Raw genomic sequence first — 27,136 nt, forward strand, 5'->3', positions numbered from 1 at the left:
TAAACAGAGACCCAGATTGATTTAATGAAATCAATGTCTTTGGTATGTTTTGCTCTTGAGCTGAAGAATTTTTTTTTTTTTAACTGCTAAGCGTGAAGGCTAAAGTGCTCTATTTTGGTTAGAGATTAAGTCAGATTTCCTTCAGCACTTCAGAAGAATGGCTGACAGATTTCCATGCAAAGAATTATGAATTGATTTGCATGAATTTCAACTATAAATTTGAACATGCAGGAAAGTCTAGATGACAAATGGTTATTTAAAGTAACTGGAGGGCTGAAGTCTTTTCTATCAGCTGAGACTCATTATCAGTATGAAAATCTGTATTATTTTCAGAAATAAATGTCTGGGCGGTTAGATAATCAGAGCATCAAACAGTGATACTTCCTGACAAAATATTGGCCTGTAATTTTCAAATGTTTAAGCATCAGACAACAAAGCTGTCATGAAAAAGGTCTAATGCAATCTTTATATGGAGCTTCTAGATGGCTCTTCTCAATCAAGAACACATGTTATTTCATGACTTGAAYTTTTTCTTCTTTTTCATTTAGAAACTTAATGCAAGGCCTGAATTTCACCTTTTACATTGTGTGAAGTGAACAATATTTTATACTCACTGCACTGTTTTTTTTTTCTGCTGGGACTGATCTGTTAGTAACTGATCTTAACTTTGTGATATGGCATTTTCATTTTAAAATCTTCAACCTCAAAATAGTGAGTTTTCATTACAGTAAGGAAGAAAATCAATTACGAAGAACTGGAAATATATATCTGTCTGTACTGCTTCATTTCATGGAGGTTTTTGTCAAGTAACAGGGAAAAAGGGAAGGAGGTTGTTCTATTTACCAATGTTGTGGTAATAATAATGTGGTGCTAGTGGATAATACTCTCCTTTTATGGAGTCGGACCCGTAACGAAATTCAGGCTTGATCATTACCTTGGTTGTATAATTCTGCTTCAATATGGCATTTCGTACTTTTATCAAGGAAGCTTTTCACTGCAGAGAAAAGAAAGGCAATATAATCTTTGGATACTTACATGAAACAGAAAGTGTGTTCTGCTGGAATACTGTGGATAGTATTCGTAAAACAACATGCAGACTTCTATTCAGAGCTGTCTTTTTACCTTGAAAAATGCTTTTAAAAAGCTTAAAAACATTTAAAGCTGTGTGATTCTGAGAGAAAAGGATACTTTGCAAATTACAGTTTTTTTAAAAAGTTGAGTGGGTTGTTGTGAATAAGAAAATAATGCAGCTTTTGGATATTAGTTTCATACTTGGAATAACTTTTCTAGGAAAACTCTTTATATCTCATACTGTACTGTAACAAATTTCATTGCTTTATTTGCATGGCTTATGACTGAGCTGCTTCTCCAAGATAGTTTTGAATGCTTTTTATGACTATGTGTGTCTCACATTACTAATTACTAACTGGGTATATTTTCTTTTTTTTATTAGTACCTCTACTGAATGACTTGTTTCATGATCCTTGTCAGTCATCCATAATGAGCATGTCTTTATAATACAAAGCAATTATATAGGTCTGTCAGAGCATAATCAACCTGTATGCTGCTTTTATTTAAGTTGCTGATTGTATCCTGCAATTTCTCAATTCTACTCTTTTCACTCTTTGTGAACTAATGGCCTCTTACGATCAATGTTCTATAGAGAATTTCCATTTCTTTCGTCCTTAAAATGGACACCTAAKTTTTTGTTCTTATAATCCTTGTCGTTTAACATGGAAACAGACACTTGAATTGTATTTTCATATAATAGACAGTTCATTAGAATTTAACTCCCATGTAGATTTTGTGTAGCTATCCACTGTCACTGTGCCGAAGAGAGGAATTGAAACTGCATTTAAGATTGTAAGGAGAAATTGAGCACTACATGTTCATTGACAGAAATCATGCTGAAAAATAACTGTTTCCTCAGCAATCATTGATGTTTACATTTCCATTTTTAGTGTTTGCTATACAATTTTATATGGAAGTAACATCTCATGATACTTTGAAAATGTTCATTTACATCTGCACTAAAAAAAAGGCAACTAAAAAAGCCAACTAAGTCCCCAAAACCAGTTATGTAAGAAAATTGCTAGCATTTTTTAAAAGAGTCATTCTTAATTAATCATAGTAAGGCATAATATCTTCTAGTCTGGTATTTTGCAGGTGTATCTGAAATTACTGCTTTCATTGTGAGTATATACTCATTTGCTTAATTGAATAGCTGCAACAAATTACTTCAAGAAACCGTATAATTTCACTGAAGTAGACTTATAAACATGTTCCKTTTCAGCCATCTTCCACTTCTAAAAAAATTTATTATCCTTTCAGTTTTATTTGGAATTAAGTGCTCAACCTCATCTTTGACATAACACATAAAATAAGTTTTCACTGCTTGCTCTTCTGTGCTGGTTAGTTTTAGAAAACTTTTTACCACTCCCTAATTTATATGTCAAAAGAAAACATTAATATGAACCTCTCAACATCTGTTGAAATAATTTTCATATATGTAGAAAAGGAAATTAATCAGAGCAACAARTACTCTTGAAAGGAAGGAAATTTTGTTTAAGGATTCTGAGGCGGCTTAAATTCAGTTCCGTTGTTCCTCAATAGTGTAGGAYATGCAGTCCTATTTTTGATGCTTATCATCAATTGCTGCATGGAAGACTTGGACCTGCTGAATTCTCTTAGCTTRGCACATAAATGAAGAGGAAACTCTGAGATACATTGGGGGGAAAATACAGTATTAACCTTAAAAGCACTGTTGCTTTTGTATATTCAATTGCTGGTTATGAAAACTCATTTCAAAAAATGTGGGCAACTAAGAGCAACCTRAATAATTAAGCAAATAAAACAAAGAATATAACTTATATGGCTAGTTTTTTGGTTTTCATTATTTGGTTTATTTCTTAAATACTTTAATTGATCGAATTTCTTTTTCCTAACTTTATGCTTTTTAGCTGTAAGTCCACAGTAAGATGGATACTATTTGGAGACCTCCCTGCCCCCTTGAATTCTTGTTTCAATAACATGGAAAAGTCTAATTAGATTTAATAATTCTCCATTTGGTCACTGAAAACAGATTTTTGTTTTCTTCTGAARTGGAATGGAGGAAACAAATAATTACAGACCAGTTCTTACACTGGATTTGCAGCTTTTCCCACGGGCCACTATGCAGCTATCTTCAGTCCTTTTGTTCCTCTTCCTGCACACCCCACTTCACATCTTCATCTGCCAGTAGATAAATGGGATCAGTGACTGCAAAAAGGTCAGGTTGAGAAGTTGAAGTTTTCATGAGGGAGCTTGTAGATAATTTGAGGTAAGTTGAAGAAGTTTGGTGTAGGATGAGTGAGATGTTTTGCTGTATGTGGTAGGAGACAGGCTCCCCGAGGGAGTCATAAAAGAAACAGTTTACCTTAACAGCCTGGTCCTTCAGATTCTTGTTGGCTGCAGACTTAGGAGAGAAGATTTGAGAATAAATCTTCCCTTTGTGTTGTATAGCTGCGTAATCTGTAGGGATCGTTTAGAACTGATTTTTTAGTTTTGAAAGTATCCTAGATTAAAAGTTCTGTTTCCCAAGTCCTAAAAACTATTTTCATCATCCAAAGCAAGACATAAGACTTGTTCTACCAATAAGTATTTGTTTGGTTTTCTTCCCTCTGAGAGCACGTTTTTGTCATTTGTTACTTGAAAAGATTACCAGCATCTACAAACTAAAAAAAAAAAAAAAAAGAAACAAAAAACAGACCAGTCCTAGAAGAAATCATTAATATGAAGTAATTTAGGTTGGAAGGCATCTCGAGAGATGGTTCAGTCCAATCAATCTACGTCTTAAAGGAGTACTAAGGTCAAACATGGATTGAGTTKCAGATGACTTCATCCAACCTATCTTGGGGAATCTTCCAGTGATAGAAGTTTTGTGCTTTCCCTGGGCAACATGTTCTAGTGCTTATCTGCTCTCAGTGAAAAGCATTTGTGTCCAACTTAAATTTCTCTCATTGGATTGTGGAATGATTGCTACTTGTCCTGCCAGYCTGCAGACCTCAAGCACCTGTCTTCCTGATAGTCTCTGTTTCACGCTGAAAAGTCCTATTTCCACTTAGCTCTTCCTTGAAGAGAAGCTATGTTGTACCTTTTGATCATTTTTCACTCCTCTCTGAAGAAGTTTTTAGGTTTATTGTATTTTTTTTTTTTTTTGGTATTCCATCTAAMATCATGTTACAGGTCAGCCATAAAGAATCTTTGAAGTTAGTTTCTTTTAAGTAGTAACTATTTTAGTCTCCTTGTTTAATGTTTCAGGTCTTGTGTAAGGATTTAAAAGGATTTATTCTGAATAAATGTGATGTTTTTACTGACTGAATTAAAAAGCTGTTATAAATAAGTTTAATCTTTTGCTCTATTGCAAAAGTGAATTTCATGAATTAGCTTTTTAAAGGGATTTTATCTTTGGTTTTATATATCTTGTCTTGCTTTGTCTGTGCCTACTGTCGCTTGTCATTAGCATTACCTGATGGAGGATTTAGCTCAAGTCTTAAGTCATCATTTTGTGTACTACTGATATAGGCAGAAAAAAGTATAATTTCCTGTGGACATCTTTTCACARTTCTGAATACCTCCAATCTCAGTCCTTCCTTGAAAGATTAATATCTGTGCAAAAAAACTAAGTGCAGAAAACTAAAGCTGATGGTTTATAAATTYGTATAACATCTTTCACAATGCAGTAGTCCTGATGACCTCCTATAGTGGGTGAATATTCTGTCTGTTTTTGAAAACGCTCTGTTTGAAAATGAATTCAGTTAATTATTCACAAATAAACAGTTTAGATGTTGTTTTCTCTATATATTGCTGTACAATTGAAGTTAATATATGAGACACAGCTAATGCGTCTTGAACACAGCTACCAAACTGTGCAGAGACTCTTTGAAATGAATAATTGCCTGTATGATTTTAGATTGTGTATTCCCCAGATGACTGCCATAAAAAAACAGATATCTTGATACTGCTGCTAACTCTTATGACTTGAAATTCMGAAAGAAAGACAATATGAGAAAAATAATTCTGATTCTAGCAGTTCTGTTTTTCACATCTGATGTACTTTAGTGATTTGCAAAGGGACATAAGTATTATTTAGAGGCTGGAGGAATCCTGTAAAAAACCTCAAGCCTAGTTTGTCTTTTTGTCACTTGGTGCCTAAGTTTTGGGAAAATACTTCTCAAYTCCTTTCTACCAATTTTCTGTTTTGTTTTTTTATTCTGGTACCTTCTTTTTAAATCGTATTTTCATCCCATGATTGTATTTTATATTTTCGGTTCTTATATGAAGACATGGAAGCATTTGTTTTTATATTTTACATTTAATTGATGACTATAGTCTGAGAGTTGCCAGACTGTTTTAACCTCTGCATGAGGTTCTGCACTTTGGCCTCAGCCATTCTGTYATCCCAAACCATGTGGTATTTGAGATCTATTGGTTTTTCCACAGTTTTTAGCTTCCACATTTTCCTACACCTTTTAATTCTGGTTTTGATTTTCATTCAGATGGAGCTCATCCCTATTATATAGTTTTATTCTTTCCTTGCGTTATGAATCTGAACCCCTGGTTCTCTTGCCATTTTGGCAAGTGCACCCTGAGTCTTTTTGCCTTGCTCTATTAATTGCTGTGCATATTAGAAAACATTTAAAAAAATATATTCGTATTACATGTATGTAGTATGTGCCAAGAGGACAGCTGGTCATGGGTCATAGAAAAAAATTGAAAATACACATCATTTCAGTGGTTGGCAATCAGTTTCCATAAAGACACAAGTGATTGCCTTTGCCTCTAAGGTCAGKTAATCTTCTTGGCTTTTTCTCTGGCTTTAAGAATGAGGGTTCTGGTGGTCTTTTTATATTTACAGCAGACCTGCTACATCTGTTTTTTCCTTTGATGTCTCACTTTTTTATATAAACTAAGTGGCTTTTAAATTGTTGATAATTTATATATGGACTCTGCATCGCTCTCCATTTAAATTCTTAACCGGCTTGGATTTATCATYTTGCTTGGCTGATGAGCAATTTAATCCATTTATGGTAAGATTTTTAGTTTTGATGGTTTCCTTACCATGAAGGTTCAATTCCTAAGCTACATATTGTCCTGTAACTTCATCCTGTAGAACCACTACTTACAAATACAGCCACTCCCTCTGGTTTTGCTATATTACATTTGGAACTGTTTTATTTTATAAGTTAAAAATTAAGGGATTAAAATATTAGACTCATTCAGCTAATTAGGGGTTACTTGCAAGGCACTTTATAAAGAATAAGTAGGTTCTATCAGTTTATTTTTGTCTCTTTAACCAGTCACTACCTGACTTTATAAGCCAAACTAGACTTTAGGTCTGAATGAACTGTCAGCTTTTTCAGAAGTTATGCTCCCAAAGACCCGGTATTTTTAATAAATATTTTCACTTTTTATTTGTACTATCATATTGAAAAGCAAACTAGAAGTATTCAAGCATCAAAATATGTAGGCAAACTTGTTTCTTACCCAGACAGATTCTCATTTACAACAACATTTCAATCTTGTAGACGATATATAGGAAAAAGCTGGGCATTCACTAAGGTAGTTACTTGTAGTCTTTGGGGAGTTTTTCTAACATAGTTCTTATGTTCTTCTTTGTTTTCTCAGGCCGTAAAATGTGTGTTATCTTTCATTAACTTTTCATATGTTAAAATTTTAACTTCAATCTTTCCAAATGATCTGCTAACCCACTGGGTAAGCATTTGGCCTCTTCCTCCTCTTCTGTATCTCAGAATTGTGTTATTCTTCCTTTCATTTTTTCATTCCTTTGTTCTTTAAAACTGAATTTGAACCAAGTAACAGAGAAATGTTTTTCTCCTTTTTTGGAGGATTTCTCTTTCTCATGGTGTTTCTCTGCACTCTGGTTTTTTTTTTCTGATTTTTTGAGGCGAATTTTTCTTTTAGAGCTTGTAAATAAATATCTAAAGAAAATATTTTAAAACTTTAAAATGGAGTATATTACTTTCCCTGTAGTCTAAGTTTCTTCTATGTGTGGATGTACTTCAAAGAATGTATTTCGTTTTATTTCTCTGGTTTTGATTTGCTTTTTTTTTTCTGTTAGGCCCGGCGCAAAGAGGTTTTTATCCAGGAGCGGTATGGAAGATTTAATCTGAGCGACCCATTTCTGGCTCTTCAGAGAGACTTTGAGGCAGGTGCTGGTGATAAAGAAAAGAAGCCAATATGCATGAAYCCTCTGTCCATTTTAGAAGCTGTTATGGCTCACTGCAGGAAAATGCAAGAAAGAATGTCAGCTCAGTTGGCTGCTGCTGAAAACAGACAAAAGAAGGTATCCTGCTATTTACTTTATCCTTTTCCCTCTCCTCATTTGTTCTTCCTTGTCACTTTTTAAAATTTCCATCTTTGTCTTGCTTATTGTTACAAGTGTTAAAATCTTACCACTTAATTGTCACATAGAGTGAGATGCTGGTTTTCTGGTGATATTTTTTATGCACACCGCATTTGTTCTGTGAATTTAGTTCTATTTATGGAAAAAGTATAACTGGTACGAGTTGATACAGTGGAAATATAAGTCAACAGCTCAGTGTGAGCTGAGATAGCATCATCACAATATATTTTTAAACCAATACCACTGGAGCCTTGAGGACCTATTGTTATTTTTGTTCTAACCTGAATAGCATAAAATAAATAATTCATTTGCATTTTATATTAGGTAGCTCTATTTAATAAATCAGTAAAAATTATTTATAATTCTTAAAATACTTTTTTTTTCATATTTAGAACATTTGCTGTAAAAAGAAAATTATTTTGGATCAAGTGTGTTGCAGAAAAAAGTGCCATATTGGTGGCAAAACAATGTCATTTTGAAAGTGAATGATTGGTTGATGTCATGTATTTCACCAATATGGAATTTCACCATTTAGGAACCTAAATGTTCCTAAAACATATCTAAATATGAATGCATTGGGGAGGGGGTTCTGAGAGGAAAGAAGGGAAACAGTAATACAACAAACCAATTTAGACAAGATATTTTTGAATAAATAGAAAAAAAAAAAAGTTTTTTATGTGTTTCATCATCTTCACTGGGTATAAGATGGATAGAACGTCAAAACAATTGACATAAAGTTGATTTTGGTGGTGATTGCTCTTTGGGAAAAAACGTGCAGGCAAAAGTACTGGAAGTTTCTGGAAATACATGCTTAAATTAAACCAGCAAACATTTTGTTGTTACTTTAGCTCTGTTGTTTAGTTTAARCATCATTGCTCTGTTCAGACCTCAGGAAAACAGGAAAAAAAATAGAATGTTACTAGACTTTATGTAAGATATGTAAGTCTTCAAACAGTTTTATGTGGAGTGAACTGTTACTGATATGTATCTCACACTTCTTTCTGAGAACTCTTAACTCTTAATTTTCTTTCTTATATGCTTTTTCAGTAAATAGAAAAAATTACTTTTTCTGTCTGAAAAAGGCTCTTGGGAGAAACCCTGACATACCTACCAGCACAGTTGGATTTTTTCCTTGTTTCAGTGCATGGCCACAAGTCTCTCCTTGTACCTAAATTCTTCATCTACCTCTGGCTTTTATTATGTGGACAGATACATGCACTTAAGATGGCCTCACATATTGGGAATATGTCAGTGTATTGATACTTAAATTCAGGTTTTTTCCTTTTTTGTCWTTTCTTCATCAAAGTCCATTTATACAGGAAAGAATCCTTTTGCTTCCTAGAAGAATACGTGAGCCTTTTTTTCTTTAAATCTTAATTTTAAGGATTTAGGGCAGTWAACAAACTACATGATGTTGAACAGCTTTGTGCATGACTCTACAGAACTTACATATTCCTCTTTTAAACTCAGTTAGAAATTCTATTTGTACAGGACACACTCTGAAACTCCTTGCGTTTGTGGCAACAGATGATGTATCTCTCAACCATGTCCATTCATTCACAAACCATTCATTCAGTGTTTTACCTTTTCTTAGCTCTGCATTTTTCTGTCTGTTCTTCATCTCTCAAATATTTCTGTGGAAGAGGATAATGGTGRTGTTTTAAGGGACTTCCAAAAATGTTCAAAAGACAGGGTGACGCAGTGTAAAAAAAGAAATCAGCCTAGACAAATGTGACCTAAATASAAGCCAGCTGCACACCACCCCCCTCCCCTCCAAGAGCAGTTCCTCCTCCTCTAAATGTGGGATACCTCTATTTTTGTGTTTGCTATTGCTTCCCTGACCCACTCTAAATAATGATGCCTCTGTACAGCTGTGTTTATTTTCTCTGGGTATTACTGAACTTTAAACAGGCTCAGACTGAGCTCTTATTCCTAGGAGGACTTAATATCTGTGAATATAGTCACCTCGAAAGTATTCTATGAATAAAATTTCTATTTTAAAAAACAAGGTRTAACAATATACCAAAACGTAGAAAAATCAAGTACGTGCACAAAGGACTGTAAGTCACAGGCTTACCATATACAAACATCTAATTCCCATATGTCATCTGCTTTGTGTTAAGTATTCAACCTCCTCCATTTCTTTGAATGCTTCTCTTGGAGCTGCTGTGAAAATTAATTTTGAGTTTTCATGGGAACACAAAACAGATTATCAAARTGACAGTTCTTGATTTGTTGAGAGTTTGCAGAGGAGTTAATATTGGGATGCATGCTCAAAGAAAGGCAAGCGTGGGTTGGAAAGGGCCCATTGGTATGATTTAGTCTAACCTTGTGCTTAAAGCACATTATCATCAGCAGTACGTCTGGTCATCTGTGAATTTGTCTTGCTTGTCATGAAAACCCCCAGGGATGGCAATACTGCAGCTTTTCTGCATTGGCATCCTTGTGAGGTACTTTTTTCCAAGACTGAGCCTCTCAAAGGGCAAGTTTTCTTTTCTGTAACCTTTTATTATGCACGCCCCCCCCCGGCCATTACCAAGAAGAATTTGACTGTTTTCATTKTAAGGGTCCTTCCAAAGGATATTGCTGTTAGAATATCCCTCTGTCTATTTTTCATTTAATTATGTGAACCAAGCTTACTCAACATTTTCTTTCAAGGCATGATGTCTCTCACCTTTGAAGAGCCTTTGCGGTTAGTTGTGGGACACTATATTTTTTTCTCAGTATCCTTTTCTACCTCTTTTTTGTCCTTTTTTCAAATCCTTCTCGGACACATTTCCAAATGTTTATATTACTGATATGGTACAGTATAAGAATATAGTACATTTTGGAAAAATCAGGTTCTAGTTAGTTTATAAACACATAGATAATTGCAGCTAGTTCCAAATCTGTCATCTAAAGAAAAAAATGCTGTGTAAATATTCAGAGTTTTTCCCCTATTCAAGATGGGCCAAAAGAAGAACAAGTGGGAGAGAGAGAGAGACATAGGAGACAATGTAAAATGAGAAAGTAATGCTGCTTTTGTGTTCTGAAATCAAATAGAGGATTTACATTTACATTAGGAATCCTTCATTTAAATGCAATGCTTACAAATAAGGTATTATAATAGTATGGTAAGCTGATTTCATGCCAGTTATATATTAAAATCTGTTTGTAATTATTTGGAAGTAATACAATTTCACAACACTTAATTTATAGAACCAGAACCTCATCTGAAAGGAAAATAGTAGAATAATAAAGTATAGAAAGTCTTGACAAAAATATTTTCACTATAATCTTTTTACATCTCCAAGCTTTAGAAATTGTATACATTTCTCATTATTTTTGTACCTGTTTTAACAAAGAAAAGGAACAGTCAGATGCTTCACTTGTTCTGAAATGCTAGTGAACCATGCAAATGCTGTTGTACCCTTTGAAAAAGCAGAGAAGTAATTGAGAAAAAATAAGGTTTTTTTCACCTGTGTACTATGATTGGGACCATTCCTAAATATAGTGTCATTATACTAGCTTGTGAATTTAATTTGCATCTGTACTTTCATTAACAAAGCTGAACAAATATCGCTGTTGATACGGTTTGCTTAGCAGTGGCTGATAATGCCATGCCTTATTTTTCATATGTTTAGCACTCTTTTTTGGGGCTCTGAGCAACCTGGTCTAGTGGAAGGTGTGCCTGCCCATGGCAGAGAGGTTGGAACTTCAAGGTCCCCTTCCAACCCAAAACATTCTGCTATGATACTRTTTCTGAGTAAGAGTGGGTGTGGTTGTGTGAAAGGCATTGTAGAGAGTTTGAACCTAGGATAAAGCTGCAAAACACCAATGCACCCCTTCCACTGCTAAACAGGTTTTGAAGTATTTGAACCAAGATGATGTTTAAAATGTAGGTATAATTTTCCACRATGATTTCTTCCTCAGAGGTGTTTTATAAAATGCTGTAATAACATACTTTTCCATTGCTTTTCTAGAAGAGGGTCTATGAATAAAAGCATAAACAGTAGGCAAAATTAATTAGAGGCAATGACTGTACAAATAAGGGGGGAAATTATTCTTATCCATTATCTGCATTTTAGTCGGTAGTTCTTTAATTCTAGCTTACAACATAGTTTATACATCACTGATGTCAATAAGACTTTCCACTCTGGGTGAGCACAGGAACGCATTTGTGCCTGTGCCAAAAAGTTGGTGTCAGTAATGAATGTTTTATTTATAAATGTTGAAACAAGATGCAGGATACCAATTATGTTCATGATGGACTTAATCTCCTTCAGTTGGAGGAAGAGATTAAACCTAAACCCTTTCATTTCTGGCATCAAAGATTTTTTTCAAAGCTCTTCTCTTACTTGTGTATGATTTCTTTATCAAGATAATTTTATGTTATGTCTTTTGTCAAATTTCTGGAGAACAGGTAGCCCCATCACTCAGGAATCACAAGCATTTAACCACTTTGGAGAGTCCCTTTGTTGTCAACAGAGGAAAGTAAAAAAGTTTCCTTAGTTTCTAAATTGCTGTTCAGAGATGGCTCCTCCTTTCTTTTGCTTGTATAAGATGATATGCACTTGTCTTAGATATCACAAATCACCTTCCTGGGTTCATTTTGGTCATACTCTCCAACATTAAAATACCAGTGTCAGGTTGTTATGAAATAAGARTTGTTAAGGAAAATTCTTTTCTATGTTTCCTTACAGTTGGAAATGGAAAAATCTCAGTTACAGACTCTTGAGCTGGAGCACAAAAAGCTATCTGCTCGTCTTGAAGAAGAACGTGGAAAGAATAAGCATGTAGTATTGATGCTAGTGAAAGAGTGTAAGCAGTTGTCTGGCAGAATTGTAGAAGAAGCCCAGAAACTGGAAGAAATGATGTCAAAATTTGAAGAGGAAAAGAAAAAGGCCACTGAATTGGAGGAGTCTCTTGCAGCTGAGAAACAAAGGAGTACACAAATGGAAGCTCAAATGGAAAAGCAGCTGTCTGAGTTTGACACAGAAAGAGAGCAGTTGCGTGCCAAACTTCATAAAGAGGAAACACACACCAGCGACCTCAGAGAAGAAAGAGATAAAATGATCAAAATGATTGAGCAATTAAAAAAGGAGAATGAAAGTAAAGCTAATCTTTCTCAGAAAAATAACGATAGGAATCTTGTTTCTGTTTCAGTTGAAACAGAGGAGCCAAGTTCAAGAACTGTTGCCTGCCAAACAGATACTGTAATGATGGACAGTAGCATAGAAAATGCTAAGAAGTTGCCTTCAGCTGTTTCTATAAAGCCTTCTACAGTGAGCCCACTAGTGTCTGGCAATACAAAAATGAATGTGTGTGCCAATGCAGCATTAGTGAAGCCTGTCATTGATAGGCAATCTTCATCTAGTGAACTTCTCCCTCCCACGACTCCTGTTCTTGCACAGAGTCAAAGCAGAATTGAAGAAAACGGACCGAGTACAGGCTCATCCCCTGATTTATCAAATAGCACTTCCCCTTTTTCAAATAGTAATTCTCTTTGCACCCCTACCACACCAACTGCCACAGCTCAGAATTCCTCGCTCACTTCATCTATACACAGTTTGCATTCACCATCTGCCAACACTACTGGCTTAAATCCACGAGTCCAAGCAGCTAGATTTAGATTTCAGGCAAATGCAAATGATCAAGACCAAAATGGAAACACAACCCAAAGCCCACCCTCAAGGGATGTATCTCCTACTAGTCGTGACAACCTAGTTGCCAAACAGGCAGCTCGGAATACTGTTACCCAAGCTCTTTCAAGATTTACCGGCCCTCAAGGTAGCACTCCCCCACGGCCAGGGACATCACATTCAGTGGAAGTTGCCTCTTGTCCCCCAGTCGGTAGAATGACTTTAAAGACTCCAAGTGTATCCAGAATTGACAGAGGAAACCCTCCACCTATTCCTCCTAAAAAACCAGGKCTTTCACAGGCTCCTTCTCCACCACACCCACAGCTTAATCGATCCCCAAATACAAGTGCAAAAACTGACAACAAAACCATGACCTCACCTCTTTCAAGTTCACCACAAGGAATCAGGGTAATAAATGAGGAAATTATTTCTAAGTCCTCACCTCAGCTGCCACCAAAACCTGCTATAGATTTATCTGTGGCACCTGCAGGCTGTGCCATACCAGCCTTAGCCTCATCTCAGGTGGGTGCCTGGCCTTCCCACTTCCCTGGACTGAACCAACCTGCATGTTCAGAAAATTCCTTTGTCATTCCCACCGCCATTGCCTGTAGCTCCTCCATAAACCCTGTTAGTGCTTCATCCTGTAGACCATGTGATTCAGACAGACTCCTGGTAACAGCATCAGGTAAAGGGATTGATATGCTACAAACTTTCTCCCTCAAACCTAATGTTTGGGTTTTCTTATATGTCTTGTTTGCTTTATCTTTTTTTTTTTTTTTTTTTTTTTTCTAAAAGCTGAAATCTTCATTTATATTTGCCACATTCCAGGGGTATGGATTTTTTTTTTCTGATTTTGTAATGTTATAGATTAGTTTGCTTCCTCAAGGAACACTCCATATTGAAGGCTTTTTTTAAAGATACAGAGGTTTAAATGAGCTGCAGATAATAGGATATTAAATAAATTCTTTTTAATATTTTAAACTTATTTTTAGTTAATGCTAGCATTTTGGATTTCAAAATGCTTTCTCAGTCTGAAATGATGTTTTGAATATCACCTCTGCAGGTGATCTTCTATGGAATATGTGTTTTGATTCTGTGTGAATATTTTAAAAAGTAGGGCATAACTGGGACTATRGTATCTGCTGTGGCAGTAGTTGGTTGCACATTAAGGCTTGTAATTGTATAACAGTTTCCTATATGTCACAACATGCCTATAGAACATGTATCACTGCTCTTTGTGATTATCTGCAGTTGCAGATGGGAAACATGTCCCATGATCTAAAGTTTGCAAAGAGAGCTTAAACTCTACTTAGTTGTATGCTATTTTATTTTATTAATATAGAGATGTTATTTTAGTATATCCTTTACTGACTACATACAGGCTCAAAGAACCTTAATAACTTTATCTGCAATATTCACATAAATATTCTGTGTGTTTTACCCAAAATAATGCTTATATTTTATTGTACATACTCTTCAATCTCATTTTATTTATGTTTTTAAGGGAATTTTATCTGTTTTGGCCCAATGTTCTGGCAAACTGCATAACTAAATAAACTTAGAGCAACGGATGTTATGCAAGTATGGAAAAACATTTCCTTCAGAGTTTTATGCTAAGAAAAAAAATTATAAATAATAACAAGAATATGAATATTTTTAAATACATATGGWAATAGATTTTGTCTCAGAAAAGATGAACCAAATTTAATAACATCAGTTTTGTTTAAGATAATGTGTCAATAATGCCTGAATTCATGCCACTTACTCACTTTTTTCAGCTTCTTTTTTAAGTATGACTTTTTTGATGTGAAAAACATCTAACAAACTACAAATACTGCCGAAACCTTCCCATATCTGCATTTTCATGTCCTCTAGGCACAAAATCAGTTAGTTTTATTAATGACCTGATTGATTTTAATAGGTTTTATTTACCTTTTTTTTTTTTTCAGAAAATGCTTAGAATTTGAAATCAGTTAAAGCAGAGCATGGTTAAATCTTATTCATATTTTATTGTATTGTAAGAAGTGAGCTTCAATCAGAATTTTTTAATATTTTTAAAAACAGTGCCAAACAATTTTAACGTATTAAAGGACAATGACMGAATCCTTCATTTTTATAGTTTTCTGTTTGCTAATAAATTCATACTCATTTCTTCTTACTGTGGTGTCAAAAGAATTGATAATAACCTGATCACTAAAGTATTATATTTTTTCATTTTAAAAGAGTTTCCTAGTTAGCTCAGATTGCTTTAGAAACATATCAACAGCCAGATTTTCAGTAGGAAGTGTTGGTTCTTTGAAGAGGAACCATTAAGAGCAAAATTTAAATGGGAACTGTGATCTGGTCACTTTTGCATTCTGCCAAAGTAATGGGATAGTATCTTCCTTTAGAGACGTTCTTGCCACATGTTGCTCTGTTCATCCCTGGTAGGAAAAGACATGGGCCTTCGTCATTAATAGTAAGCAGATTGCACATAGAGATGTTACAATGAACATTTATGGCCTGATTCAAAATCTGTGGCAGTGTTTCCATTAACTTCAGCAGCCTTTGAGCCAGTGCCAAAATGCTTCTGCTCTGTTTGGATTTCTCCAGTTCAGTGGCTGTAAGATTTCAAAATGGAAACAAATGTAGGCGTTTGGATTACCATGCCCCTGGGATTTCTGCTTTCACTTTCTTCTTAGTTTTGTGCTTTCTATGTCACTCTTCAATGAATTTTTTTTTTSCTCATTTCTATAATGATGGCTTTATTCTCTCTTTATGATTGGCTTCAAAGATRAAAGGGGAGGGTGGGGGGAAGGACTGATCTAGGCTCTGAAATTAACCATCTCACATTCTGAAGCTGATGCCAGAAGCTGTTTTTGTCTGTCCCTCTGCCCTTCATCACTGCATGCCCTACAAGCTTTCACAAATGCTTCACATTTCCTAACTTTTTGAAACTGTAATGGTGTCCCTTATTTATTGGTGTCTTCTAATGTTGGTTCATTCTGCTGGGTGAATTAAACTTCATTATTCTGCTTCACATTGATAATAGAATCTAAAGTTATATTTATGTTATTACTTATTTTTGTATCTTTTTCAGTAGAAGATTTTCACTTAATAGTAACCTAATATAATGAATAACAGCAACATATTTTTATTTTCAAGGAGCTGAATTGAAAAATAAGATGTGTCATTAAAAAATTCCCTTCATGTTGGCATTTCTGTTTAAAAACAAGCAAACAAGCTACATCAAAAATTGCACTTTTTTCAAAAGGAAAGGAAACCTCGAAATAATTTTCATATTACCAAAATTCCAGTATAACTTGGACAAACAATTTTAGTAACTGTAGTGCCACCTTGGCAATATCCACTATCAGTTAACTACCACAAGAAGACAATAAAAAATACACAAGTACTGTTTTAAAAACATGGATATTTGTATAGCCACAGCTGCAGCACAGTTGGTTTAAAAACAAACAACAAAAGAATGGAAAAATAAAATCACTTTTGTAATGGAAAGTAACACCAAAAGTTGTGCTTTGGACCTTAGGGAATTTTGTAAGTTAACTGTTTTCAAATGTTGGAAGTTGCAGGTAATTTTTTTTTTTTTTTTTTTTTTTTTTTTTTTAAGGATACAGTTTTTTTTTTTTTTTGCTTAATGGGGTTTTTAATAAAGTTCAGAAAACCATCAAAATCCTCTGATTAAAAATATTGAGGAAATAAATATTACTAAGTGTATTAATAGTCATAAGGTAGTTTCAGAATTGAAGTTGTAAGAAGATGTTTGGGGTTAATTTTATAATTTCTCATTGGTTTAAATTTGGATTTATAAGGTAATTTCACAGCTGTAGTGATGACTTCCTACAGTGAATATAGAATATAAGTTTAATAATAAGCTAATATTATTGTAATAATTATAAGCTTATAATAATAATAATAAGCTAATATTAATATTATTGCAGTAWAAATACTGCAATTATGTTTCCTTTCCTCAACTAGTAAACTTAATTTGAATTGGCAAATTTAGCTTGCTTTAGAAACATAAATAGAATATGTATATTCTCTTATATTTAGAAATATAAAAATACTGGGCTTTTTTTTGCTGCTTTTTGAACTGGAATCAAGCTAAGTATTCTTCATTGGTGTTGCTCAGGTGATGAATTCTTATGTAAGTTTTGATGTTAATTAAAATGTGTTGAGACCTTACAAGTTATCCAATCTATTGTTTCTGTAGAATGGTATTGGGAATTTCTGTATTTCATTTTGTTTTCCAAAATTTGTAGCAGATCATCCCAGCATGATAGAGCTACTCCTACATACTTTGTCTAGTTCAAGATGCTCRAGGTTGGATAGCACTTTTCAGCTTGAATGGAACTGAAGCAAATGCCCTGCAGTGCTTCTTCAGTCTCAGGCATTGCAGGATTGCATTAAAAGCTGCATAAATTTGCTTTGTATTGTCAGATTTCAGCCTTATATAGTAGCCTGTTTGTGGCCACAGAAGACTAAGTTATTTGTTCAAGAGGTAAACATAATGTAGATTTTCTAAAGATAATAGTGAAAATATTTTTAAAAACCCAACCTTTCTTCTATTTTCTCTTGCAGTCTTTGATCAAGGAAGAATGCACAAAATGTTCCATGCCTTATGCAGTAAATTTCATATTCTTAACAAAGTCCCTACTAAAGCTGATAAGTAGTCAACAAAATATTTGACAACAACTCCTAAGCTTTCAGAGTTTTGGATTGAATATTTTTTGTTAATGGAGTGACTTGAAAGCTTTCACAGATAAATTTTATATAACCTGTTATTCATTCACACTGGAGGATTTTATAATATGTTGTTTAAGTATCACTGAGTAAAAGGAATGTTACCTTAATGGAGAGTTCAATAGTAAATGTATTTATTTCGTATAATTTATGTAATGCTTTCTACTTCTTTTTTCCAAACTTATTGAAAGGCACCTGAAGTGATTAAGGGCTCTCTGTGTGATTTATCTTTAGAACTAGAAGTGAGTTATTTAAATGCTAAATATATAAATACTAAAGTTTGCACTGCGACTATAAGGAGGATAAAATTACCTTATATCAAATRTACAATTATATCAAAATTAGCACTTTGTTTTCCAAGATACTTAAAATCTTCCAGCATATTACAAATAAATTAAAACTTGTTACTTTTGTAATTTTGATAATTTTTTTGAGACATCCAGGTGCTACTACATAASAAGTGTCACATTGACCTTTTGTAGTGAAGTCCTGTTCATTTGTATTAACAAGTGTCACCCCTGAAAGCAGTTTTTATTCTTCAGAATACCTTCTAATGTGTAGACAAAGCACCATGACAAAGCTTGTGCTAAACTAACAAATGCTGTCTTTTTGAAGATACTTTTTAGTTCTTAAAAGAACACAGAAAATGCAGAGCTTTATTTATGTGTCTCAAACTTCTGTTGCTTTAACTTGCAGGCTGGTCTTCCTCCCTAACCCCTTTGTTAACAAGCGGTGGTCCTGTCCCCCTGGGTGGCAGGCCCACCCTTCTTCACCAAGCTGCTGCCCAGGGAAATGTCACTTTATTATCAATGCTGCTTAATGAAGAAGGACTGGACATTAATTACTCTTGTGAAGATGGCTATTCTGCCTTGTATTCTGCTGCTACGAATGGACATACAGGTAAATGATACTAAAGTCTATTATGGCATCCATGTAAAATAGTGAAAGCTTGCTTCATAAGTTTTTCATGTTCAGTTAGGTCAAATGCATGCTCCTTAAAAAMGTGAAATTGTAAGTGAGGTATAGAGATTATATGACCAAAGTCATGGTATAGCATATATATAGATAACGCTTCTTGGGGCAGAATTTTGGAACTCAGAAAACGTTTGAGACACAGAAAATTACTTGTGGTAGCATTCTGCAGCAACATCCATTCTAATTCTCCACTCTATCTAAAAAGCCAGCAGATATTATCACTCCATATACTGTGAGAAACGAACGATCTTTTGTAGCAATGGCAGCTTGAAAGAAAKAACTTTCCTCTGCAGGGAGTAAGCAGGAAAGAATAGGTCATCACCAGAGTTTTGATCTTCTGCAGCAGCAGTGAAAATGATGGAAGATAGTGCTGCTTGGGAAATAAAATGAACTGTCTTTATTTTTAAACTAAATGGAATAGCTTCATTTGTTACTTGGGCTCTCTTGAGAAAATAAGCAGTTTCTTTTTCTTTCCCTATGACCCCAACCCTCCTCCATATTGAGGAGGTAGCAATTCTGAGACTTTCAACAGTCAGTCTTCATATTTTATGAATATGTTTATGAAATGCATCGAATATGTTACTAACAGATGCGAATTTCATTAATACAACTCCAGGCAACAATTTTCAGACTTTCAACACAAGGCTCTCAAACAGCAGCTCCTTTTAAAAGTCCAGTGCACATTACTATAGCTTTTTCTACCTACGTCAAAACCTCCAAATTCTTATATTGCAAGTAGTACCATTATGCTGTTTTGGACACTAAAGATGAAATCCAGCAATAACAATGGCAAATAGTCCATTAATTTCTAGTAAAGTAAAAAATTTATTTCAATGTAGAAGGTGGAACATAGTCCCTTTAAAGCCCCTGCTTTCAAGAGTACTTTGTGACACAATTAGAAAATCTTGATCCAGTGTTCCAAATAGTACTTAGACTATTTCATCATTTTTCTCAGGTATTTTAAAAATAAAACTAAAACTGGGATACAAAATCTGCAGCTAAGCAGATGGTGTGCATTTTTCTGACATGTTCAGGGTTAATTTTGCTACCAGGCATAGTGAAGGAGGAATTTTCCCTTTGCTCCAAATGGTATATTTTGTCTTTGCTGCCTAGGAGCTATGGTTTTTTTTTTTTCATAGAAATATCTTGACCTTTTCACCTGAGAGCTTCTTTCCTGTTGCTAAGACCTTTAAAATAGTAAAAAAGTACCTTTTTACCCCTTTGGTGATTTTTTCTTTTTTTCAACTTGTCTGCAGTATTAAGAGCCCAAGTTAATTATATAATTCACACAATAYTGTGTGAATTTATTATTCTCTCACTGAATGGTCATTTGCTATATTCTTCTAGCCTTACATCCATTCATCATTGCTWATGTTTGTGGGAGACCATAATTGACCCAATTCTTCTTTACTCATCTTGTATTCCAAAATTGCTTCAAAGCAAATGTCCTGATTTTCAGTTACAATTACTGAGCAATTTGGTTCCTTGTTTTATTGTCAAAATTTCAAATAAGGAARACACTTGAAAGAATTGTGAAAATACAATAATAAAAGCAAACACATGCATATGTACCCTGTAACTAGTATATTTTATTATTTGAGATAAAACCTATAGTGCAAAGGTTATAGTGCTGCTCTTCTATGAATAGTTGACAGAATGTAAAAAATGCTTTGTTGTACAAATCATCACATTTTAGCAGCTAATTGAATCGTATGAACTGTGAATGAGAGAGTCACATATCAGCAGTGTGGATGTCTCCTTAATAAAATGTATAAAAATACAGAGTTACAGATTTACAGTATTTTTGGAGAAAGATTTTTGTGCTTAACTTGATTATATAATCCTTTTTCATTATCTGTCGTTTGYTCTCAAGTGAATGGATATATCCAGYAACTCAAGGTGGAAACTTCTAAACCAGGTTTACTTAAATTATATAGGCTTAAGAAAGGAAGTRTAGAAATGAATATTTTAAGCAGTGCTTTCTAATAGCTTTTCATAATTAGCCRGGTGGAAAGAAATTACACTGGTGTAATTTTAAGGATAAAATAATTTATTGTTCAAATTTTTCATTGTGTTGAGTATTGTTGATGGTAAGTTTCTGGGGAGATTTTTTCCCTAAAGTCAATCACATAGATTGGAAAAGACCCTTGATGTCATTCAGTCAAACCATAAGACTAACACAAGCTTACTCACTTGGTGGGTGATCACACCATGATTTAATGTATTGAAATATTTTCAAGGTGGAATTCATGACTAAATGAATTTGGAGTCAACTAAGTTAACTAACCATATTTTCCTATTTCTCCTGGAGAAGATTTCACCAGRAGAGTAGCTTTAGAATTGATAAAAGCAAGTATAATGAGTACTTCCCTTCAGAAACACCATGTTTCAGAGATTCTGGGAAGGGTGGAAAGTGAATGATCTCCACACATTTTCAGTGATAAAATACAGCATTTGAGATGTGTAGATAACTAGAGAGTGATAGAGCACATTGTAACCAGCATGGTGACAGCAGCTGTTATGTGCTCTCAGCCCATTATGTAGAAAAAATTTGAGTTACACAAAAAAAGAGTACTGAAATAGTCTGTTCTAATCTGTCCTAATTGCAAAATGTGTAGCTTTCCTGTTCAGAAACAGTTGCCTTTTGAGAGCTGCAGCAGAGGGTTTTTCCATCCAACACATGAAGTTGATAATAGATGCTTTGTTTCCCGCACACACTCTCCCTAATTCTGGTGGTCTGAGAGAGAGAAATTCACCCTAAAAATATACACTTTCTTTGTGTTTGAATGGACATGAGGAAACTGTTAATTTCATTATTTAACCATTAGATCAGGATTGCTGAACAGTTGTTGTGTCAGGCTGGCTTGGTTTGACCATTAGCAAAGAAGCCACTCGAGATCTACTGTGCACTTAATAACAGTAATTCTCCTAGCTAATAGATCTGCATATCTGTATGGTATTGCAACTCCTGATGGTTTTCTGCCACAAGAGATTGAGAAAGAATGAAACAGTAAGAGTTCCTGAATCTGAGAGATGTGGAGGTGAAAAGTACCCTTTGGACTCAGCTATGTACTAATCATATGCATTTATGGTGTAATTGATTCTCTTCTGTCCTGAGTATTTGGAGGCTGTGGCACCCTGATTGATAGGAAAAAACTGGAATGATGTGGGAAGTAGAAAGGAGTGAGGTGCAGAGACATACAGCTACATGGAGTCAGCTTTGTCAAGCCACCGGATGTATCTGCATGATGTTTGTCAACACTCTGGAAGAACTAACTACCCAGCTGTGGTGGAGAGCAGTAAAATCTCCAGGTCTTTGTCCTAATTTGTTTCCATGTTTTGCTTTTGCTTTGACCAAAACTTTTTAATTTAGTGGCACCAATGTCTGTCTAGTGCCTGCCCTTCCAATCAGTACTCCCCTCTGCTGATTACCTCTGTAGCAGACCAGAGTAAACCAGAGTAAATGAGCCCAGACTGACCCAAATTATGCTTCTCCAAATCCCAGTAAAATGTCCATCCAGAAAACCCAGGCTTCTTGGAGATAATTGCTTTTACTTGTTAAGCCACCAGAACAGTCATGTAGCGCTTACTAGCTCACATGTTCTGCCTTRAGAAAGTAGCTGTATTTCCTCATGGTCACGCTTATCCCTAAGAATCAAAAGCTCTATTCAGAAGCAGTATTTTCAGAGATAAGCTTCATCAGAAACAGTGTTTTCACAGGCATAAGCTACCACCTAAATGATTTGACAATCAATAAGTGTGAATTAACCATACCTTTCTAAAAAAGTAGTCTTGTTCTGTGTGTTCATGGCTTTTGCATGGCTAACATATGCTTAATGAAGAAGCAGAAGAGTATTCTAACCAAATATTTAAAAGTGTTTTTTTTTACATCCCACATAAACTTAAGAAGTATTTTAGGATATCAAGCAGGAATCTGTATTTTCAAGTTAATAATTTAATATAGGACTGGGATTGATGGTGGAAAGAAGAAAAAGATACAGGTTGTTCTTAGCAGAGTGCTTTTAATGTTAAAAAGTGAATTAAAATKTTATTTTATTTTAAGTGATATTATCTTACAATTAGAAGGACTTGGTAAGTGTCTTTGTGACATAAAAAAATTACAGGTGAAGTCCTTATAACTTACTGTGACATTCAAGTTAACAACAACAACAACAAATTATTTCACATTAGATTACTTGTTTCAAAATGAAAGAATCTTAATGTGCAAAATAATAGAGAGTTTTACAATCTTGCTTCTTAATTAAATTATTAATTCACTCAACTCCACATTTGTATTAATATTTGAAAAAATGTAACAGAAGTAAATACATTAAAGAATGCTTTAGACTAGTGAGATTTCTAAGTAGTTCTTAATATATTTTTTCTGTTATCCAAGCAGTTTTTAATATATGTTTCTGATACCTAGAGTTAAACTTCACTGGCAAAACTTGGCTTCAGGACTTTACTAATGCTGGAACAGCATGCATTAAGCTTGCTCAGAAATCAGGTCAGGAGTTTATAATTGGTGGTGTAGCTGAGCTTATTTTCCCAGTAGTAGTTTCAATTACAAAAGACTTGTTTTATTTTGGTCTGGAGCCAATTTCAAGAATGAGGAAAAGATCAACTGTTTTCTTCAAAGTTAATTGCATCAAATGATATTCCACTTTGTGGATGAAAAGCAGTCTAATTACTATGTAATTAATTATCTTAAATTAGCTGTAGGGAATGATGGAATCAGGCTGGTACTATTTTTAGCATGTCATTTTGGAAATAYATGAATGGGAATGGTTTGAGTTTGTCAGCTTTGTCATTGCAATCACAAGCCAAAGTGTCCTAAAACAAGACTGGCTGGTGTGTTGCTTGAGTAACRTGTGGCTTGTGAACATCTGCCCTGTGGCTGTCATATTTATCACCACTGCCTGTAGGCAGTGATGCCTTTAGGGACTCCTAGATAATTGAACTTCCCCACTTTGGAGGTAAATTAGCTAATATTGTAGGAGTAGCCAGCAGTGGATGTGTATTTGAACCCCAGCAGAACTCCACCTAARCCCTTTTTGCAAAAATTGCCCCAGGGTGGCAATTGTCATCTCTCTCCTGCAAGTTCGTCCTGAGCTTCTRTTTCAGTCCCCTAAGGTGTAGTCCAAAAGACTGGCTGACTGTTGCCCCTTGAGCAGACTTTAGCCTCTGGCAGTTTTAACTTGATCTTGTTGACTCATTCTGTGGTTTTGCTCCRTTTATAGATTGTGTGAGATTGCTGCTGACTGCAGAAGCACAAGTTGACACTGCTGATAAAAATGGCTTTACACCCTTATGTTCAGCAGTTGCTCAGGGACATGTCAAGTAAGTGAAGCCTTTAAGATTTTGCCTGTCAGCTGTTACTCAGTTTTATATTCTCTTTATATTATATAATTTTTCATTACATTACTGTTGCATTSTTATGTATAAATGTTTTTAGCTGTAATTTATTGTAAGAATCTACTTAAATTCATATTCTTATGCCGTTCTGATTTTAGTATTTTCTATTTGTTTTGTTTCAAATTTCAGCTCTTGAGGTTGTTGAGCATGTATTCTTAGCAATTAAAATGTGGTACTGGTCTACATGGGCATCATACCTCTGAATTTCTTAATTTTCTTTGAGTTTTCAGCCATAGTATAGGATTATTAGTGAAAGGAGGAAGAAAATTACTTTTGCACTGATTTTTTTCAAGCATAGAAAACTATTAGTATCATATACARAGATAAAACAACAACTGGGTTTTCTCCTGAGTGATATAGAATCAAATACCTTGCACAACGAACCAGAGTTTTTTCAAGGTTTAAGGTTTATTTGTATCAGTAACTTTGAAAAACAGAAAATTACGTACAAGTCAAAGAATATTACTAAGAACTTTATTCAAAATGTATTTAGAGTAATTTATGTCATAGAATCATAGGAAGTAGAACTGGAAGTTGGAAGCAATTATTAAATAACCAATTCCAGAGAATCCTTATCCAGATAAAACTAGTTTACAAATTCAAAAGGCCTTAAACAGARTTACTACAAATTCTTATTACAGAATTTACTTTGTTTTATGTATCTTTGCTTTTGTTATCTTTCTGATTCTTTTGATGTTTATGTTTTGCTATTTTTAAGGATTTTACTCTGATAGAGTGAGACAGGTATCAGTCTTTGAGTGTTATACTATGATAGGCCCTGACCCAACAATGAGGAAGAATGGAATCTCTGTTCTTCTCGTGGTCTTCCATAGGTATACAAGAATCTTCAGAGATTCTTGCAAATTCTTAGAGATTCCAAAGTCAACAACTAACAGTCATTTTTTATGGACTGTTAGTTTTAATTCAGAGGTAGCAGATCACCCACTAGGTATTTTGAGCACAGAAATATGTGTTCAATTAAGTGCTTCACTGTTTTACGTAAAATCTGTGAAACSTACGTGTGACTTAATGCTTTTCCTATTCTCTCACTAAAATAAATGTCTTAACACTTCATTTAAATAGGAAGCTATTTATTTCCCTGACTTACCCTCACAACACGTTGCTATGTATCATCTGCTGTGTTGTGGTATTGCAGACTTGATATTCCTTTTCTTAGAGTTACTTATGTAATATGATATCCCTAAACACTTCTTCTGCTTTTATTTTTTTAGATACTGAACATGAACTGAATTGTAAAATGGAGCATGGAATAATGACAGGGCCAGGCAAAAATGTCAGAGAGACTACACATGGYTCAGACTGTTTGATTTGTTGATCACTTCAAAGTTCAGGCACAGAAAAAAAGTCTGTAATAGGTAGAATTTGGGGCAACAGTGTTGTCTGTCCCCTAATGTGGGGTTAATGACAGCACTAAAGTGTTATCAATTGCACAGCTTGTGTCTGTCATAGACTTGCTAACCAGTCCCCTGTGACATCTTCATTAACTTTGTTCCTGAGCCAAGACAACACTGTTSTTCTAACCCTAGTTATTTAGTCAGAAAAAAGATTCTAGTTTTTTGAGGCTAGTCCAGTAATATCACCAGATCAAAAAATGTTTTTAGGAGAAATTTCCAGAATCATTTAGCATGTGGTCCAGGCCAGGATGACTTTACCTGAACTTSAGGTGGAGAGTCACTGTGGCTTTTCCAGTTTCACTGAATACAATGTAAAATACCAAACCAGATAGTTCTAAYCTAGCAGACTTAAAACTCAATCTTGAGCTGCTGTATGCAAGTGTCTTGTTATGAGCATGTCTTAGGATGGTTTTTGTGACTGTATCTTTAGGATATATGTGTAGCATATCTTGAGGCAGAGCATTATTTTTATTTGGGKTTTTTTTTTCTGTTCATTTGAKCATTTTTGGAAAGAGTAGATCTGTTTTTTCTAAAATTGTSCATTTTATCTTGAACTTAACAGATTTTCTGACTGAATGAAAACTTACCAAAAGGCAATTTTCTTAAATACTTGTTATTATTTATGATGTAATTTCTTATATACCTACATTCTTACATACACCTCACATTGTTTTTAATATTTCGTTGTAGTGTATTTTGTTCTAGTATGGTCTCCTAAACAGTAGTTATTTGGCATTGCATTAACTGCTTTTAGGCTTTATTGCTGATATGGTTTCTGTTTTWATGGACTGACAAGCATTGGGCCAGAGAGCTGGGAACTTATCTTTGTTTACAGTGCTTGTTTGGCCTGCAGAGTGAATTGACTGGCATTAAGACTTTCCAGAGTCTGAATTGTTGTTGAAAAGCTAGGTCGAGGAAGGGAAGGGTAGCCGACCAGGTGCAAAAACTGCACCTGCTGCTACAGGGTTGTGAGGAAGTACAGGAGCTTGGATCGGAATGCCAGCCCCAAGGGAATTGCTCTTTGGCATTCCATCTAATCTTCTGGCCTCTGTGGATGTCCAGTAGCTGCTACCAATTCACCCCAAGCCATCCTTCTGGAGTAGCCTCCATTCAGGGATCTGAATGKTTGGTACTGCCATAGCTGTTTTGCTGTCCCCACCAGGTTACTTCCTTAGATGAATGTCCCTTTTGCTGGTAAAGCTAGTCCTAGTCCGTCTTTTTAGTTTTTCCCTTATATTTTTAAATCTGTTTTAAATATCAGTAGTCAGAAACGGGGGCTTTTTGCTCAGCTTAATGTTTTTCTTGAGCACCTGTCATCAAGTTTGATGAAATTCAGTGTTTTACATTCACAGTTTTTAAACTACTGCAGCTACAGTAGTTTAAGATTTGCATGTTCAAAATAACCATTCTTTATACCTCTATATAAAATTAAAACTTATACTTGTGTATATAAGTTGATCACAGGTAGATCTGTACCTGTAAAATCAGTACTTTATTTAAAATATTTAAATGTTGTAAGTTATAAAGAGGTGTTGGATGTCTAACATAAGACAATTTCATTG

At 34.6% G+C, this 27,136-nt stretch overlaps 1 protein-coding gene across 2 annotated transcripts in view; it reads left to right on the forward strand.

The window, feature by feature from the left end:
- The window catches only part of CTTNBP2 (cortactin binding protein 2), a 75,967-nt gene that overhangs the window by 21,681 nt on the left and 27,150 nt on the right, over window positions 1–27,136 (forward strand). For both annotated transcript variants that reach the window (XM_057390478.1, XM_057390477.1), the window contains exons 3-6: window positions 7,121–7,345; window positions 12,088–13,711; window positions 18,466–18,669; window positions 23,985–24,084. In XM_057390478.1, the coding sequence (XP_057246461.1) occupies window positions 7,121–7,345; window positions 12,088–13,711; window positions 18,466–18,669; window positions 23,985–24,084 (2,153 nt within the window). The remainder of the gene's footprint in view (window positions 1–7,120; window positions 7,346–12,087; window positions 13,712–18,465; window positions 18,670–23,984; window positions 24,085–27,136) is intronic.

Source organism: Malurus melanocephalus, unplaced genomic scaffold (assembly GCF_030028575.1).
Source record: "Malurus melanocephalus ecotype Western Australia unplaced genomic scaffold, MMel_1.1 scaffold_27, whole genome shotgun sequence".
Classification (NCBI taxonomy): Eukaryota; Metazoa; Chordata; class Aves; order Passeriformes; family Maluridae; genus Malurus; species Malurus melanocephalus.